Source organism: Vigna angularis, chromosome 6 (genome assembly GCF_016808095.1).
Source record: "Vigna angularis cultivar LongXiaoDou No.4 chromosome 6, ASM1680809v1, whole genome shotgun sequence".
Taxonomy (NCBI): domain Eukaryota; kingdom Viridiplantae; phylum Streptophyta; class Magnoliopsida; order Fabales; family Fabaceae; genus Vigna; species Vigna angularis.
In genome coordinates, this window is record NC_068975.1 from 33191629 (window position 1) to 33207823 (window position 16195).

The following is a 16195-nucleotide window of genomic DNA, read 5'->3' on the forward strand; positions in this document are numbered from 1 at the left end:
TGAGTATTAAATTAATATAGCATGCAATAAAGTTTATAAATAATGCATATATCGTGATGTATAATGTGGATTCTTGTAATCATGTCATACAATATAAACATTATAAACAAAAATATTATTCAAATTGTCATATTACTCCACAGTCTTTACTCCAAAATAACAAAATTATTTTAGTAATCCTTACTTTGATATTATTTCATATTTTTGTTACATGAGATAACAAATAATTTTATTTTTAGTATTTATTATATACTAAGTGTGATATAAAAGTATTATTCGATATAAATTAGTTTTACAATTAATTACGGTTTTATCGTATTGCTTTTTTAGTGTAATTAATAATTTTAATAATTCATCCATTTTTTTCATTGTAATATTTTTGTGCCTTTTATGTGATGAATACGTATAATTTCTATTCTCCCGTACGGTGGACTTGTTTATGTATATTTTTCTCCACTTTACATATTAATTATAAAAATACATTATATGTTTCAATATTTAAAATTGTTTATCCATGTAACGTTATGTAAGACAAGTACATACGGATCATTTTAGTTTTATTAGGTAGTATTAAATTGAAAGTGTTAGTTATGAAATTTAAAAGTTGCTAGGTTCTTGAGTTTGGAGTAGTTTTAATGAGTGAGATTAGATTTAGCATGTTCCAAATTGATATTGTTTTATGTTACAGTTTTTTTACGGTTAAAAAGTAGTGTTCAGTTTTTACAAATAGTGTGAGAGTTTTTCTCCTTAATTATATTAACATTGACTTTATTTTTGCTGAAGAAATAATGAATATAATATTATGGATGAGTAGGTTTTTCGGTATTTTTCTCAAGAGAAAATATCAAACAAAATCAATTATTTTTCGTGGTTTATTTTCATTCATGTGAGTGATTTATCACTCAATTGTAATTAAGATAAAAAATTACAAATAAAAAAAATATTGTGAGTGATTGCTAATAAAAAAAATTACTACAAGAGTAATTAAAACCTCGCAAAATATTCTTTCGGAATTTAGTATGTCTACTGTAAACTTATATATTTGTTTTAGTTAATCGTAAAATTAAGATGATTTTAAGATATTTCATTTTACTGGTAAATGTCGAGGATAGGACTTAAAAAATGAATAAAATTATTTTTTCAATGTTTTTTAATATATTTTCTACAAGTAGGATATCTTTAAAAAATGTCATTATGATACTAATTAGCAAAATCATGTTTTATTTTATTTAAACCAAAAAGATTAAAAAGGTTACATATTTATTACAGTTCCTCTGATGAAACTAGACATAGGTCAGGATTGTTTGAATTTTATGACAGTATTGAGATAGAATGACCAAAAAGATATTTGAAGAATCAGGATATTCCGTAAGATACCACTCCAAAACTTGCGCCTTTTATATTGGACATTCGTGTGGCAGATCAGATTAACCACATTCAGATAAGATGGTATTGTATTACTTGTCTCTAAAACTAAGTAGTATATATATATATATATATATATATATATATATATATATATATATATATATATATATATATATATATATATATATATATATATATATATATATATATATATATATTTAGATTAAAATTAAGAACATAAATATTTTAAGGATTTGTGTAAAATATAGAACAATGCTGTAGAAAAATTTCAATACTCTAGTCAAATTTGTGTCTTTGAATGTTTGTCAATTCTAAGACATAATAGATATTAAATAAATTAATTTTTATTTGAACTTTTTTCATTCAAATTATGATGATTTATCAAAAAGATAAAGAGATAAAATTTTATAAATCAATCAAACAAAATAGTACGAATTAATAAACTGTTTTTTTACTCAAACGATGACTTAACAATTTAAGTATTTATTATTATTATTATTATTATAAAATTTTAACCTAGTTATATCGATAGTATTTCCAAATACCTAATATTTGACACTTTTTATTTCTTTTGCTGCACTAATACATGAACTTAGTTATATTTTTTAATTTAAAAAATTTACAAATCAATATATTGGTGTACCATGGGATACCTAATGGTCGACTTATAGCTTCGCTAAACATCCGAACTAATGTCGACCACTAATGGTCGACCGTTTGATGTCGACCATCGATGTTAACCGTTTACAACCCGACGATGATCTCACGTCTCGACTTATAACTCCACTAAACATCCGAACTGATGTCGACCACTAATAACCGACCGTTCGATGTCGACCATTGATGTTCGACCGTCAGTTCGGATGTAGATCACTTGGCGACCGATCGTTTGTGATTGGAGGTCGAGCGCTTCAGAACATTCGACTCTCACTAACATTCGCCTGTTTATGTCGATTACCTGATGATCGACAAATTCAAGGCGATCGACCGTTTATAGTTTGTTGTCTGATGTCGCGACACAGAGCGCTCTTACGTTGGTCAAGTGGTTTAGCAGATACAGACGAACAGACACTATCATGATTAAAGACCAGGAATCAGGGAAATAATAGGATTCGGTATCAGATGAGGTAATGATGAAATTCCTAATAAAGGCTAAGGCACTAGAGGTGGAGGGACCTACCACTCATGTTTGCTGCCCACTTTCAATAGATCCAGGTAAGAAGTAACGGCAAGCACTATAGGTGGAGGGACCTACCACTCATACTTGTGGTCCACTTCCAATAGATCCAGGTAATGGATAAGAGGACAGACCAGGTAGGAAGGATACACTTCCAGTCATTTTTAGCTAAGAAAAAACATAGACATGAAAAATGAGATCTGATCTAACTTGAGCGTCGGAGTGCCTTTTTCAGGTGCCCAGCCCACTTTCCTCGAAGGATCAACAACGTCAAAGGCAAGATAGCATGGAGATGGTCTCATCAGAAGAAAGAATCCAGAATTGTTAGGTTGATGTTTTGGCCCCCCTATCCCCTACCGAAACATTTTGGCGCCGTCTGTGGGGAATGAGATTTGAAAGCCCAACGACGACCACCGGAACTATGGACGATCTCAGCACTCGCGATTTGATCCAGCAGCTGCAGACACAGATCGAAGCGCAAGCACAAACTATACGGGAGCAACATGAATTCCAACGCAAACAGGCAGAAGAGCTGGCAGCACTGAGGGCGCAGCAACAGCCGCCAGAATTGTCTGCCTCTAATCGGCATGACAATAATGAAGGGAGTCACCATGGAGGACCATCTGACCCCTTGGTTGGGGGAAAAAAGGGACCCTCCTCTGCACGTATCACCAATTTGCTCCCATTCACAGATACCATCATGCAAGCACACATGTCAGATAAACCTCCTCCGGTGTTAGACCGTTATGATGGTTCCGCCGATCCCGATAATCATATGCGTAACTTTATAGACTCCATGGCATTTTACACCGACAACGATCCCGTCATTTGCAGAGCTTTCTCCTTATCTCTTAAGGATGATGCCTTAGAGTGGTTCCACACTCTTCCACGGAACTCAATAGATTGTTTTGCAACTATTGAGACTCTGTTCCGAAAACAGCATGCAACCAATAAAAAATCGGAGATGACGGCTGCTGAGCTGGTGAATACCAAGCAGGAGAAGGATGAGACGTTAAGGGCGTTCATGCAACGGTACAATGAAACTGCCCGGCGTGTGAAAAATATCAACCACACCTTCATTATCAGCAATCTACCTTAATGTTTAAAGCCAGGACATTTCGCAGAACAACTGTATGCCGATCCTCCAGCATCTTTAGAAGAACTGCAATCTACAATTGCGAAGTTCATCCGCATTGAAGATCTCCGGAGTTCTCGGAAGAAGCAGCAACAAGACACCTCCAATCATGACATCAAGAAGCCCTTGAAACGACCAATCAACGATTATAAACCAGACCGAGCACCTCGAAAAGAACTGGGATGGATATCAAAATATGATCATTACACCACCCTTAATGCACCAAGGGCGAAGGTGCTCGAAGAGGCTTTGCATGCCGAACTCTTAACCGTACGACGAAAGGCTACCCCACAAAATGCAGATAATAGTAAAGCCTGCCTATTCCACATGAATCATGGGCACGACACTGAGGAATGCAATATGGTGAAGGACGAACTGGAACGACTTATCCGAGCAGGATACCTCCAAAACTACATTAAAGACAGAATCTCCACCAGAGCCACCACTTCCCCTCGAAAAGATCCTTTCCGACAAGGCCCCGAGCGATCACCTCCTAGGGTCGAGCAACGTCGCAGGAGATCACGTAGCCCGCCTCGACGGGCAGAACGGGAACGTTCAGTCCGAGGTCGGATCGACACCATATCTGGTGGTTTCGCCGGGGGGGAGCATCCTCTTCAGCCAGGAAACACAGTTTGAGGAATCTAAAATCAGTACACATGGTCGACCGACAACCTCGATCGATCCCTGATATTACGTTCACCAACGCGGACTTCCATGCACCCGACCCTGATCATGATGACCCCATGGTTATCACCGCCAACATAGCTCGATACGATGTCAGCAAGGTTCTAATTGATCAGGGAAGTTCAGTCAATATCCTGTTTTGGTCAACCTTTAAAAAGATGGACCTATCCGAAGACCTCATCGCCCCTTTTAATGAACAAATTGTAGGTTTTTCAAGAGAAAGGGTCGACACCCGAGGATATCTCGACCTACGAACAAGGCTCGGAATAACTCGGGAGGCACCAGAACTCAGAATCCGATTCTTACTGGTCGAGGCCAATACGTCATACAACGCTTTGATAGGACGACCCTGTCTGAATGCCTTTGGGGCAATCGTGTCGACCCCTCACCTAGCCATGAAGTTTCCTACGAAGCGCGGCACCATTTGCACTGTAAAGGCGGATCAACGAACAGCTCGACAATGTTATGTTGCGGGATTGAAACTCTCCCCTCTTGTACCCATAAGAAAGTCGAGGAGGGCTGATATTACGGCCGTCGAATTAGACCCGCGAACCAATATAGAGGACCGTCTCCATCCTCAGGGCGATGTCAAACTCCTTCCGTTAACGAAGGACCCAAAAAAAACTACGACCATTGGAGGGGATCTGGACTTAAACGATGAACAGAAGACGTATATTACGAGAGAACGCAGACTTGTTCGCTTGGACCGCTGCTGATATGCCAGGAATCCATCCTGGAGTCATGGCACACAAGTTGTCCATTTTCCGAGAAGCACGACCCGTCGCACAAAAGAAACGACGGTTCGGAGAAGAAAAGCGTAAAGCCATCCAGGTCGAGGTGGAAAAGTTGATGAACGCCCGGTTCATCAAGGAGTTAACTTACACTACATGGTTGTCGAACGTAGTTATGGTCAAAAAGTCGAGCGGCCAGTGGAGAATGTGTGTCGATTTCACCGACCTCAATAAAGCATGTCCCAAAGATTCATATCATTTGCCTAGCATAGACCGTTTGGTAGATGGAGCGTCCGGCCATGTCATACTCAGTTTCCTCGACGCGTACTCGGGGTACAACCAAATCCCCATGTACGCACCCGATCAGAGCAAAACAGCCTTCATCACAGAACATGCTAATTACTGTTATGAAGTAATGTCATTCGGTTTGAAGAACGCCGGGGCTACCTATCAACGTCTAATGGATAAAGTCTTCCATCAGCAAATAGGACGTTGCATGGACGTCTATGTCGATGACATGGTAATCAGGAGCAACTCTATGGAACAACACCTGCAAGACATAAAAGAAGTATTCGGCCAAATCAGCAGGTACAGCATGCGTCTTGATACAGGAGGCTCCATCATTCAAGCTTATATACTTCATCAGCCGTACACTTCAGGGAGCGGAAGAGAGATATTCTCAAATCGAGAAGATCACATTGGCCCTCCTTACGGCTTCGCGTCGACTCCGACCATACTTCCAGAGCCATCAAATAATAGTTCGCACCGATCATCCTATTGCTAAGATACTCCGTAAACCCGATTTAGCGGGACGCATAGTTTCATGGTCGATAGAACTGTCAGAGTTCGGTCTCCGCTACGAGCCACGGGGATCTGTTAAGGGTCAACATTTGGCAGACTTCGCCACCGAATTAATACCCCCACCTGGAAATTCAACATTAAAGTGGCTCCTCAGCGTCGACGGATCCTCAGACAAAAGGGGAGGAGGAGCTGGTGTTCTCCTAGAAGGACCGGATGGTTTAATTATAGAGCAAGCCATCATGTTCAAATTTCATGCCAGCAACAATCAAGCAGAATATGAAGCCTTAATTGCTGGTCTATCCCTGGCCGTCGAACTCCAGATTACTTGCCTAGAGTGTCGGATGGATTCGCAGTTGGTTGTCGGACAGGTGAACGGAACTTATCAAGTCAAGGATAATCAGTTATTGCGTTATTTCCACAAAACTCAGACCTTGCTTCAAAACTTCACAGAGTTTAGCATCGTCCATATACCCAGGGAGCAAAACACGAGGGCAGATATCTTGTCTAAATTGACTCACTCTAAGGAGCGAGCACAATTATCTTCAATCATTAAGATGACGCTAGACCACCCAGTCGTGGAAGCACTCGCCATCGACATGTCGACACCTATAGTAGACTGGCGCCTAAAAGTCAAAGATCTTATGATAAAACAAGAACAAGGAGAGGACATTACCGTGACCGACTCCAAACGCATTGCACGTTTTGTGTGCATAGGCGACGACCTTTACCGTCGCGGACACAGCACTCCTCTATTGAAATGCATATCCGAGGAAGAGGCCGACTACGTTTTACGTGAGTTACATACAGGGATATGTGGATTCCATTCAGGCAAACGAACACTCAGGGCCCGGATTCTTCGCGCAGGATATTACTGGCCCACGATCGACCACGACTGTGACGAATTCGTAAAGAAGTGTATCTCCTGCCAAGCACATGGCCACGAAATTCACGCACCTCCAGAGGAATTGCACGATATTGTCGCCCCATGGTCGTTCGCTCAGTGGGGTCTCGACATAGTCGGACCACTACCACCTGCCAAAGCACAAAACAAGTTCCTCCTTGTTGCGGTTGACTACTTCACAAAGTGGATAGAAGCCGAACCATTGTCTGTCATTAGTGCCCAACGGGTGCAGAAGTTCATCTGGCACCTCATCTGTCGGTTTGGTCTGCCGCAAAAAATCATTACTGATAATGGTCGACAATTCATCGAACGTAAACTGGAAGAATTCCTTAACAGTTTGGGCATCAAACATATCACCTCATCGGTCGAACATCAATGGTCGACATCGAACGGTCGGTTATTAGTGGTCGACATCAGTTCGGATGTTTAGTGGAGTTATAAGTCGAGACGTGAGATCATCGTCGGGTTGTAAACGGTTAACATCGATGGTCGACATCGAACGGTCGGTTATTAGTGGTCGACTTCAGTTCGGATGTTTAGTGGAGTTATAAGTCGAGACGTGAAGGTTTTGGAAGAAGATGCAAGAATCTTTGGGTACAAAGTTAAGGATGAGTTCAGCTTATCATCCCCAAACGGATGGACAGTCTGAAAGGACTACACAATCCTTGGAAGATTTGCTGAGGGCATGTGTGCTGGATCACTTAGGAAGTTGGAGTGAGGTGTTACCTTTGGTAGAGTTCACGTACAACAATAGCTTTCACGCGAGCATTGGAATGGCACCGTATGAAGCTCTCTATGGGAGAAGGTGTAGGACGCCTTTGTGTTGGTTCCAAGATGGAGAAGTAATATCGGTGGGTCCAGAGTTGTTACAGAAGACAACCGAGAAGGTTAAGCTGATACAAGAAAGGATGCGTGCAACACAGAGTAGGCAGAAGTCTTATGCAGACAAACGACGGAGACCTCTTGAGTTCGAGGTGGGAGATCATGTTTTTCTGTGAGTCTCTCAGATGACAGGAGTTGGAAGAGCCATCAAGTCAAGGAAGTTATCTCCGAAGTTTCTTGGACCGTTTCAGATTATCAAAAGGATAGGACTGGTAGCATATGAAATTGCACTACCTCCTCAATTGGAAAATTTACACAATGTGTTTCACGTTTCTCAGTTGAGGAAGTATGTGTCAAACCCTGATCATGTGCTCGAATTGGATGATGTTCAAATCAGAGAAGACTTGTCATTGGACACGAAACCTGTGCGAATACTGGATGTTCAGTCAAAGCAGTTGAGAGGGAAGGATATTCGTACAGTGAAAGTGTTGTGGAATGAGAAGACTGAAGAAATGACTTGGGAATTGGAAGAAGAAATGAAAAATCTTCATCCTCATCTTTTTGGTTAACAAGTACAATTTTCGAGGACGAAAATTTTTAAAGGAGGGGAGAATGTAAGACCCTTGTAAACTCAGAATTTTACCAAGTTGTAAAAATTTCAAGTTGTAGTGTAAAATAGAATGCTGTCAAAATTTGACATGGTTTACTATTTTATGTATAACTTTTTATACAATTAATATTTTGGGTTGATTCTTTTTTCATTGGAAAGTATACTCAAAAAGCTTCGATTCGAGTACTCATACGCCTAATTCCGACTTCGGGAAGGGGTTCAACCGAACTGTTAAAGTTGTGACAGATGTGCTGTTTGGGTGGATGGCGCCCAGCGCCCTTTCCTGTGGGGCGCCCGGGCGCGAGCGTTGTCAGTTTGCACGTTTTGGATCTAAAACATGTGGGGATTACGTGGAAAGTTGGGGAATATGCTCCAGACCCATAATGTTGGTCCCTTGGGTCCGAGAGGAGCGTGGGCAGATCTCTTTTGCATTGTTTAAGTGGTTCTTTGTGGATCAAGGGGGCCATGATGTCTCTTGGGAAGATCTACAAGTGTGGGAAGGGAGGAAATGGGTTCTGCACTGGTGTGAGTGAAGTCCTTGCTGCAAAATCCGTGAGAGATGTGGAGTTGAGAGCTTCTGGAGTTGCAAGGAGGCCAAGGTGCTACAAATCCTTTGGAGATGGATTCAAGGTTTACAAAGGAAGTCTTCAAGAGGTAAGGGGAGCTAACTTATCTCTTCTGTGATTATGTGTGTGCAGAATTTACTTGATGAATATGTGGTTTCTTATGTGTAAATGTTGAGTATTAAGGATTTGAGAATGAGAAATTGGGATTATCGTATACATATGCATGCCATGATTTTAATTGGTTGATTTGAAGGGATCCTTGTGCTACAACTTTGATCTATGAATCTTGATTAAGTTATATGATGAAATATTGGTGGAAATTGATGGATCTATGTTGAATTGATGGTGGGATTTCATTCTTTTATGTTGGTATATGTGGATGGAAAGTTTTGAACCAATTTGGTCATGAAATGGGGTTGTATATATAGGAATTTATCTCACTGTATTTTGATTTGCGAAAATGGATTGAAGATTGATGAAGGTGAGAGTTATATAAGTTGTTTTCAGATTTGGATGTGGCACATTTTGGGATTTTGAGTGGTGGAAGCTACTCCTTTCCTTTGTTTTCTTGAATTTAGAAAGTGGTATGTGCAAACTGTTTTGGGATAAGTTGCAGTACATTATTGATCTGTTTTGGTGTTTAAAATCTTGGAGGAAAGATCATTGTTGGGTGCTGAATGTTGGGTTACAAGTTGTTAGAAAATTATGCAGGGATATGTGGTTGTTGGATAGTTAAAAGAGTTGATTTTTGCATGAGAAATTGGATAGGTTGATGTTATGATGTTTCTGGTTGATTGTGGAGTGGTAATAGACTCCAAATATGTTTGAAAACATGTTAGAAGTGTTGAATATGTACTGGAAATCAAATCTGGAAAATTCTGGGTGAAAAACCAGAATCTGGTTGCTGTCACGGCGCTCCAGCGCCCATTTATCGCGCTCCAGCGCGCGATGGTCAGGTTGAGTCGCGCTCCAGCGCCCTCTGGTCGCGCTCCAGCGCGCCTGAACGCAGCAGCATGCTGCAGATTTTGTTTTTGGGAGTTTTGGGGGTTCTGGATGTCCGTTTTGGACGTTCTTTAGTTCGTTTTGGGGGGTTTTGACCCTTCCGGAGCTGTTGGTGATGGTTTCAAAGCTTATTGAGTTACCTAAATATGGGTATTAAAAGGATATAAAGAAAAAGTGTTATATATAAACTATTTTGAACTGTTTGATGCATTTATTGAATGTAGAAATGTTGTATGATCCGTATGAGATTGTAAAAGGATATGAGGATGAGGTTTTCATGGTTAAGTCTTGTTGAAATCATGGTTGGATATGAATTGATTATGAGTTTCATGATGTATGAAGAACTTGAATTGTTTACCATTTGGTATTGTGATGATTATGTGATGATGATATGATATGTGCGTTATGGTATGGTTGGATTGGTATTGTAAGGATTATTGTATATGGATATTTTGGTCAGATGATGTTATTGAACGAGTGGTGGATAGTAAGCGTTGTGGTTGCTGGCCCGGGGAATCTCTTTAGGTAAGTGATGGAGGGTATACTTGCACTTGTCCGGGGAAGCTCTTGTTCAGAGTGATGGAGGGTGACATTGTGTACTTGCCCGGGGAATCTCCCTATAGAGTGATGGGAAGCAGCACTACACATTGGGGTAATGTGTAACCGCCCGGGGAATCTCTTACATTTATGTGAGAGTGATGGGGGTGACGTGGGATACTAGTCCGGTGAAGCTCGAGATAATTAAATTGACGTTGTGCGTGCTGGCCCGGGGAATCTCTTTAGGTGAGTGATGTGGGGTATACTTGCACTTGTCCGGGGAAGCTCTTGATCAGAGTGATGGAGGGTGACATTGTGTACTTGCCCGGGGAATCTCCCTATAGAGTGATGGGAAGCAGCACTACACATTGGGGTAATGTGTAACTGCCCGGGGAATCTCTTTAGGCGAGTGATGAGGGGTATACTTGCACTTGTCCGGGGAAGCTCTTGATTAGAGTGATGGAGGGTGACTTGTATACTTGCTCAGGGAATCTCCCTATAGAGTGATGGGAAGCAACACTACACATTAGGGTAATGTGTAACGGCCCGGGGAAGCTCTGAAAAGAGTGATGGGAGTGACGCTAGTACATATTGGTGTATGTATTTTGATTGATTTGTAATATTGGTGGATGTAGTCTGATTTATTTTGTAATGCATATTGGTGTATGCATTCTAATTTGATATTTTGATACATATTGGTATATGCATAAGGTTGAAGCATAATTCGTACTTGGGTATATAGTTTGATGTGGTTAAGGTGTGGATGATAGTATGTTATTATAAGTATATTTATGATGTATGTATACTGTATTTTCGTTAGCTCACCCTTGCTTGTTTGTGCATGTGAATGCGATGATCGTATAATGTGTGATGTTATACGGGAGCAGATGTTATTGCAGATGTGATGGCTGATGTTTCTGAACATGCATAAAGGATGAAAGAGAGATGGGATAGATGACTGGGAATGTATTTGTTTATATTCGATCCTGACTATTTAAACGTTTTATTTTCGGAATAATCGGTTTGTAATAAATATCGTACTATTTTTCCGTTGAGGTTGAATATTAAAATTTAAATTTTTACTTACGTGTTTTACGGAAAAATTAGTCGACGTAACACCAAATTTTGGGGTGTTACACTTGTGGTATCAGAGCCTAGCCTCTCCTAGTACGGTGTGGTTCGAGGACGAACCAAAGCAAAAGCTGGTGGGCATGTGACACCCGGGCACGGAGACGAGGGCGGGGAGTGACGCCAGTGCAAGAAGCATGGTGCAGGGGGCACAGACAAGGAGCGGCTCCTGGCAGCTTCGGGTGGAAGGGGTACATGGACGAATCGAACATACACCGGAATGAGAGGGATCTGGAGACTGTATATGTATGGGACTATACGGTTGAAGGATAGCTTAAGTCAGCAATTTGTTGCTCACTCATATTTTCTACAATCGTCTTCTCGGAGCTATCCAAATTGAGCTCGACCTTATGGCCCAACGTAAAAGAAGAATCCCACACGCCAAGAGGAATCGGACGCTTTGGTTCATCCACTACCTCTTTCTGCTTCTTCGACACCACGCCGCTAGTGCCAATCGCCTTCACCTTCCTTTTTCGTACCAAAGGTTGTTCAACGGCTGTCGTCTCATCAGTCGATAACGACACTACCACTGAGCAGCTTGTGGCGCTTGAGTACGTTGGGGAACGGCGGTACGTCCAGAGGACGATTCTGGGCGGGTAGCTTCAACCTTCCTCTCACTACCGATGGACTGGAACCAGTTTATTCCACTTCCTATCCTTCCCATTATCTCTGCTAAACAAAATTCAAACCATAACATACAATAATCAGCAACGACAAAACAACTTGCGAAAATATCGAGCAAGGACACATACCAAACACTCTCGCATCAGCATCATCGAACTCAAGGCAGTTTATAAGCTCACGAGAAGAAAAGGGACGGGGCAACGAGGTCAAAACACTCAGAGCCTCTAACTCTTCAATTGTCATCTTATCTTCAGACCAAGAGGTGAACCTCAGTGGGTCCTGCGTCCAGTACAACGGCAATTTGGAATTCCCATCACCACCGAAAAAATACCTCTGCCCGGCATTGGTGATCGACACTTTAAAGAACTTATCCTTAAAACCCCTATACGACTGCAGATACAACTCTAAAAGTGCGTTACCCGGTTCAGAAATCAACGATACCCACCCCCTCTTCTCAACAGGTCGACACCTAAAAAAATGCAAAAACAATCCTACAATTGGTCTAATTCCTATCGCCCGACATAACACAACAAATGCCTGCATATACCCCCAACTGTTGGGATGCAGTTGACTGGGTGCGACGTTCAGGGTCCGCAGCACATCCATTTGGAAGGTGGTGAACGGCAACCTCAAATACAGGTCGTAAAAGGGCGAACCGTAACAATAAAAAAATTCACTTGGAGAGTTCTCCCTACCGTGACAGACCCTCTCATCTTCCCGACAGGCTACCAACTTTACACATGTTTGGTATCCTAGGGTTCTCAGAATACAACTATTCTCTATCCAGTTTTCTAAAACTGCCCTACTCCTAAACTGACTCATGAGCCCTTTCACTTCACTTGCGGCCCAGTCATACTCATCCCCGCTAATTGGAGACATCAATCGTCCCTCTGGACCCGCACCAATAACATTCCCATACACAAAAGCAGCAGCACCATAAGGTACGGTGGTAACTTCAGGGCACTCCGCCGCAGAGGACGGTTCCGGCATACGATCACCAGTGTTATACCCCCTCCCTTCCATTATCAGAACTAAACGCGCTAAGACGAATTAGAAGGTTACCTGGTGAATTCCTGAATCAGCACAATCAGAGGTTTGGCGATGAATCTCCTCGCTCACAGCACACAATACTAACTTCTGTTTTCCCGCAAAGTGGTTACTTTCCCTTCAGGAGCGTGTTGAAGAAGCTGGAAGGTCAAGCGTCAGCGCCGTAGGATTCTTTTTAATCTAACGGCTGCCCTTCCGCGTCTTTTCGTTTCCCGAACATGGCGGGAAAACCTTAAAAATCTATACATCAAAACGGTGCGTATCGTACCCCCAAATAAATCTCCACAGAGTCCTTCCGTAAACTCGCAGGCGACAATTGCGCTCGTTTACTCGGACTCGGGGGGCATGTACCATGGGATACCTAATGGTCGACTTATAGCTTCGCTAAACATCCGAACTAATGTCGACCACTAATGGTCGACCGTTTGATGTCGACCATCGATGTTAACCGTTTACAACCCGACGATGATCTCACGTCTCGACTTATAACTCCACTAAACATCCGAACTGATGTCGACCACTAATAACCGACCGTTCGATGTCGACCATTGATGTTCGACCGTCAGTTCGGATGTAGATCACTTGGCGATCGATCGTTTGTGATTGGAGGTCGAGCGCTTCAGAACATTCGACTCTCACTAACATTCGCCTGTTTATGTCGATTACCTGATGATCGACAAATTCAAGGCGATCGACCGTTTATAGTTTGTTGTCTGATGTCGCGACACAGAGCGCTCTTACGTTGGTCAAGTGGTTTAGCAGATACAGACGAACAGACACTATCATGATTAAAGATCAGGAATCAGGGAAATAATAGGATTCGGTATCAGATGAGGTAATGATGAAATTCCTAATAAAGGCTAAGGCACTAGAGGTGGAGGGACCTACCACTCATGTTTGCTGCCCACTTCCAATAGATCCAAGTAAGAAGTAACGACAAGCACTAGAGGTGGAGGGACCTACCACTCATACTTGTGGTCCACTTCCAATAGATCCAGGTAATGGATAAGAGGACAGACCAGGTAGGAAGGATACACTTCCAGTCATTTTTAGCTAAGAAAAAACATAGACATGAAAAATGAGATCTGATCTAACTTGAGCGTCGGAGTGCCTTTTTCAGGTGTCCAGCCCACTTTCCTCGAAGGATCAACAACGTCAAAGGTAAGATAGCATGGAGATGGTCTCATCAGAAGAAAGAATCCAGAATTGTTAGGTTGATGTTTTGGCCCCCTATCCCCTACCGAAACAATTAGATTTTAAATTACACAATAAATATTGTAGCTTGAGTTTTATATTAATTTATATATTACATAAATATCCATACAATTTTAAATAAGTTTAACCGCTCTATTTTATATCATTATTATTATGTTTAATATCATTAGATAGCTTTACATTAATGAAAGTGACATTTAATTGTATTATATGATTTATTTTGATAAAAAAAATTCTTTAACTGTGACTATGTATGGAGAAGAAAAGTTTGAAAGGAACTGTATAATGAGCAGTAAAATTTTACACGGCCAGTATTATTAAATTCGATTATTCATTCATAGTGTATTTTATTGTTTTTAATTGATTTTTTTTCATTTGTTTATTTTAATAATTATCCTATTCTTTTTAGTGCCATCAATACATGCATCTGTGTTATGATGAGATCTGGTTGTCATCTTTTTCAAGAATCCTGATTCCTTGTTTACCAAGTCAAAGGTTTCAAATGTTTTCGCATTTAACTACTTTGAAAAGGTAAACCTTCCACTCACTTTTTTTTTAAAGTAATAGGTAATTATGCTTTTAGTCTTCAAGCACTCATGTGAAATGAAAATTTGTTTTTATTTAATATTTTAATATATTTTTACTTTTAAATAAAAAGATGAATATAATACTTTAAATTGTATAATGTCAAGTTTTTCTATATTTTAAGTCCAGTTTGAAATTAATATTTAAATTAAAATGTATTAAAGATAAATAATACAAACATCAATTAATACAATTAATATAAGTAAAAAATTGAGTTAAGATAAAAGATTATATTTATTTATTTTTAAAGTTTAAAAATTAAATTATATAAATTTTAGTTTTATGTCTAAGTTTAAGATTAAAAATATATTTAATTGTAAGAATTTATTTTCATCGTTTACTTTAATTTTTTTATAAAATTTAAACTTTAACTAAAACAGCTCGTATTTTAAACACTGGTGTAGCTTTGGTAAAAGTTAAAAGCTCTGGCATAAAGCTACAGCAAAATTAATGATGTTTTGAAGGTAGCATCAATTATATACAAAAATGACAAATAATAAATGTCAGCAGTATTAAATTTTCAACTGACCTAGTGGGCACGTGGTCAGCAATTTTGACTGCATCTACTATGGACCCTAAACATGGTACTCACATTTTACCTAGTATGAAGACAAGACCCATTGCTTCATCAATGCATTCAAATTTTCTACAATTATTTAATGCCGATTTTAAGAAAAAAAAAATACTATAGGCTATTTTTATCAACTTATTTATATTATTTGTTGCCTTTTTGTTTAGTAATTTATTTTACCATTAATTATTATTATTATTACTATCTTCTAATTTTTATTTTATGCAGTTTGTAATGTATATTTTTATTCAATAGATCACATATTAATTGTATTATAATTTTAGTTCGTTAGACATGTTTTTGTAGTATAAATTAAATATAATTTTTCCTTAAAATAAATTATCTCGAAATATGTGAGTGTGTGATTTCTTAATGTTTAATCCATAATAAATATATTACAATATGCTGTTGTATCATGGAAAAAAAATAGATTCGTAAATATTCATAGAAACCATTCTCAACTTGAGTTCATAGAAACCATTCTCAATTTGAGGGTGTTGCTCCTCTATCAACTCAAGTGTTTCTGCATCTTTTTATTATTTTCTTTTATTTCAAAAATAGTTTATATTTCTTCATTTTTTTCTTTTATTCGAGAAATATCTTACATCTCTCCACTATCCTCAATAATATTTCTCTTTTGTCTCTCTAGAGCATTCTTATGACTTAGATT

General features: G+C 39.7%; 2 protein-coding genes across 2 annotated transcripts; both read left to right on the plus strand.

Annotated features, from left to right (window-relative positions):
- Positions 1-2987: 2987 nt before the first annotated feature.
- On the plus strand, positions 2988-4337 carry LOC108341654 (uncharacterized). Its single transcript, XM_017579310.1, has 2 exons — positions 2988-3618; positions 3679-4337. Exons 1-2 carry the CDS (start codon positions 2988-2990, stop codon positions 4335-4337), a joined length of 1290 nt encoding a protein of 429 aa, XP_017434799.1.
- Positions 4338-5126: 789 nt separating this feature from the next.
- On the plus strand, positions 5127-7248 carry LOC108341655 (uncharacterized). The gene is made up of 2 exons (XM_017579311.1): positions 5127-5636; positions 5728-7248. Exons 1-2 carry the CDS (start codon positions 5127-5129, stop codon positions 7246-7248), a joined length of 2031 nt encoding a protein of 676 aa, XP_017434800.1.
- Positions 7249-16195: the final 8947 nt, after the last annotated feature.